Source organism: Hibiscus syriacus, unplaced genomic scaffold, assembly GCF_006381635.1.
Source record: "Hibiscus syriacus cultivar Baekdansim isolate YM2019G1 unplaced genomic scaffold, ASM638163v2 tig00110384_pilon, whole genome shotgun sequence".
NCBI classification, from domain to species: domain Eukaryota; kingdom Viridiplantae; phylum Streptophyta; class Magnoliopsida; order Malvales; family Malvaceae; genus Hibiscus; species Hibiscus syriacus.
In genome coordinates, this window is record NW_024062715.1 from 3,417,719 (window position 1) to 3,421,521 (window position 3,803).

Consider the following 3,803-nt stretch of genomic DNA (forward strand, 5'->3'; position numbering starts at 1 on the left):
TCATAAAAATATCAAAATACTTACCCAAAACATGGGCATCTAATTTTGTTCATGCCCTCCCATTTTTAGAACAACTAATTTGAACTTGATTCTATCTCATCCATATTAATTAATTTTAATGGGACAAAGAGTATATTATTTTTTAAGTTAACTCGATGCTTAAGAAAGTAAAATAAACCCTTTAGCAATAATTTCCACGTATTTACTTCATCAGAAAATTTACTTTTCTTTTTTTACTGATTAATTTGCACCTTTTCTTCATAACTATTAACCAACGCCAAAGCATTGCTCGTAAGCTTCTTCAGTATTTTCATCGCCCTTTTACATACTGCCGTCTTCAATGGTCGCTCCACCACATCCTCGAACCCGTCCGTGGACGTCTTCTCCTCCATCAAAGCCGCGCTCATCCACGTTTGAAGGTTCCCCATTTGTAACTTGAAAGGCTCCGAACCCAAAACCACTAGCCGTCGCATTTCCGTCAACGAGCTATCGATTTCGTCCTCGGCATTGTCCATGTTCGAAAAATAGTCGCGTAAGGCGACGCTGGCTCGTGGGTTGGCTTGGCGGGTGAGGTTAGAGACGTAAGCTTCCATATGGCGGGCTTTCGAGAGGCTGACAACAATGGCGATGTGAGCTAGCCAAGATGGGTCTTGTTGGATGGCATCGTCGTAACCCGAAAGGGAAGTGTTTAAAACATTTTGATATTTCGATATAACAAATTAAAATAAACGAATTTTAAGATTTTTCAAAAAAAATTTTTAAGTATATTCGATATAATTATTCGAATATCAAAATATTACTCCAAATCTTTCAAATGTGATTTTTAATCTTTACTCAAGTGTAAAATTAAGTTTTAAACTTAAAATAATTTCAAAACAAGTTTACAAAATATTTCGAACCATTTCAAAGCCAAAAATTCCAGATTGCTCAGAGGGAACCGATTCCCTCCCAAGGGGATACCGATTCCCCCTGAATGGTTTGGCTCTGAGAAAAATAAAATGCTCGGAGGGAACCGATTCCCCTAAGGGGTATCGATTCCCTTGTTCAACGGTCGAATATTTGAATTTTACACTTATATGCTTATTCGCTAAAAAGTATTATTTTTATTTTCTTTTTTGAATAATTTATTTAAACATCAGTTTATATATATTTCTGTCTATTGAATTTTAATTTAATAGACATAATAAATATTATAACATCTAAAAAGATATAAATTTAAACATGATAAGTACACATTATCCCTTAATTTCGAGGGATTTGAAAATTTAAACAATTTAGAAATTAAGAAAAAAATCAATTCCACAAACTAAATCAAGAAATCGTTATTTTCTTTAATTATTATTTTAAGGAATAAATATGTCGACATCGTTTTTCGCCTGGGTGGGAAAAAGACCGATACCGACTCGGAGATTATATCTTTAAAAAGGTTTTTCGAAATGTAAGGAGTCGTCACCAATCATTTAAGGTGCGATTGTGACACCATGAAAATTTGGTATTTTAACAAAAAAAAATTATTTTTATAAAAAATACCAAGTTTTAAGGTATGCGAAAATCCATAAATCGACTATTGTGATTGATAACCGAATATTTTATTTTTATAAAAAAACCAATTTTATTAAAGCCGATAGCATTCACCCCTATCATAAACATAGGAGATCAGCTATTGTGATTGATAACCGAATATTGCCTCGATTTTAAAAAACATGATGCGGTCTTTGAAAAAAATGTCGACCCATTTCGGGAGTCACTAGTAGTCACCCCCAGAGCATGCTTGTGAGAGATGTGCCATTAATTCCCTACTAAATGAACATTGCCTTAGGTTTGAAAATAAAATGCAATCAAACAAATTTTTATTAATCCTAATTAAGCTAAGGTAAATTAAGGATTTTTCAAGATTAAAGTGTCAAATTATGAAAATTAAGGAACCTAGGGGATTAAACCTAAATGTAGGCTCTAATATTTATCCTATTCGATTTTTAAATCAGTTATTGAATCAAATAACCGAGATGGTCCCTCGAGTATTTAGGCGAGGGCCAACTCGAATTACTTCCTAAATTTAAAGGACTAGATTGAAATCTAACCTAAAGTAGAGGCTCTATTTAACCTATTTAATTATGTCAATATTAAACTCTAATCGAAATTCGGGGATTAAAAGGTCGAGACCTAAAAATACAATTTTCTAAAATATCTAAATCTTAGGACCTAAATCAATAATTTCTAAAGTTGACTAAATAATAACCAAAAAAGCCTATTATCTAAATTATTAAACCTAAAGTATTTTTAAATATTAATTATTAATAAATTTTAAAAAATCGAGCAATCGATTCAAGTAATCGGACATTTTATGCGAAAACTCGACTCAAATTGCTCCCTAATTAAACTAGTGTGTCATCCTAAATTCTAAGTTTGATTCGAGTATTAATCTAATTTTAAATTAAATATAAGAATTAAAACTATGAATAATTAAAACAATTAATAACCTAATTTAAAAAAATAAAATAACAATAATAAAAATAAAAACAGTAAAAACAACATAAAATAAAAAATAAATAAACATAAGTACGACCTAATTGCATAAAATAAAATAATATTAACTAAAATGCATGAAAATAAAAGTTAGTAGTTAAATAAGAAACAAATAGTGACCAAAATAAAAAAATTAAAATAACAATAGCTAAATAAGAAATTAACAATGACTAAGTTAAAATAAAACAAAACAGAATGATAAAATTGCAATAAATTAGAAACGAAAGGTCTAGTGACCAAAATGCAAAAAACACAAAAGTTTTGGGGACCAAGAATGATATTTTACCAAAAAATACGAAACATACAGTAAAATGGAAAAATTATGAAAACAATCTCTAAAAGTGGCTATTTTACAATAAACACAGTAAAGTTTGGGGATCTGGAATGATATTTTACCAAAAAATACAAAGCATATAGTAAAATAGGAAAATTATGAAAACAATCCCTAAAGGTGACTATTTTGCAAAAACATGACAAAGTTTGGGGGACCTTGAATGATATTTTACCAAAAAATACAATGCATATAAAATGGGAAAAATTATAAAAAATGCCCTTCGAGTAACCATTTTGTAAAAACACGAGAGAATTTAGGGGACTTAAAATGTGATTTACCCTGAAATTTTTCTATAAATACAAACTTTTTCTTTTTTTAAAAAAATTTCATTTTTCATTTTTTTTATTTTTTTAGAGAGAGAAGGTCTCCACTCTCTCTAGAAATTCGGCCAATGCCAGTGGTCGTTCCTCCTCCGGTCTGTCGTCGATCGCCGTCGTCACGATGGTCGTTGGCCACCAAAATTTCAAGGCTCATTTGTCTCATCCGGTGGTCACGAATCGAGGCTCCGTTTCACGAAATCAGCTTATATCGCAATGAAAGAGGGTCGAGACCTGCCGGATCTTCGATGCTTTTACCACCGCTGTCCACCATTGGATCGAGCTGGCTCCGAGATATGTTGCGCTCATCCCTCGTATGCTTATCCTCACTGTCCGGATTGGGCAGTATAAGCCCCAATCGCCAATGAGAGGCTCGACCGAGAGATAATTTCCTCATCTCTTCTTCTTGTTGTTTCGAAATTAAAGGATAAAAGAATAAAATTTAATCAAACTTGAAAACAAATTCCTTGAAATGCCTCTATTAAAGCTGCGAAAAGATTACAATTTTTTAGTGTTTCTTTGGAAGTGCCCATAACCATTTTTCCATTGTTCATGCATGGGTTTTATACCCCTTTTTACATAAAATTGAAATCATTGAATTTTGGTTGGTTGCTTGCTTGTTTTTG

At 31.7% G+C, this 3,803-nt stretch overlaps 1 protein-coding gene across 1 annotated transcript; it reads right to left on the reverse strand.

The window, feature by feature from the left end:
* Positions 1-232: 232 nt before the first annotated feature.
* Positions 233-3,574, reverse strand: LOC120122182 (21 kDa protein-like). Its single transcript, XM_039141396.1, has 2 exons — positions 3,412-3,574; positions 233-685 (listed from the first exon to the last, which is right to left on the reverse strand). Exons 1-2 carry the CDS (start codon positions 3,572-3,574, stop codon positions 234-236), a joined length of 615 nt encoding a protein of 204 aa, XP_038997327.1. The 3' UTR covers position 233.
* Between the last annotated feature and the right edge of the window lie 229 nt (positions 3,575-3,803).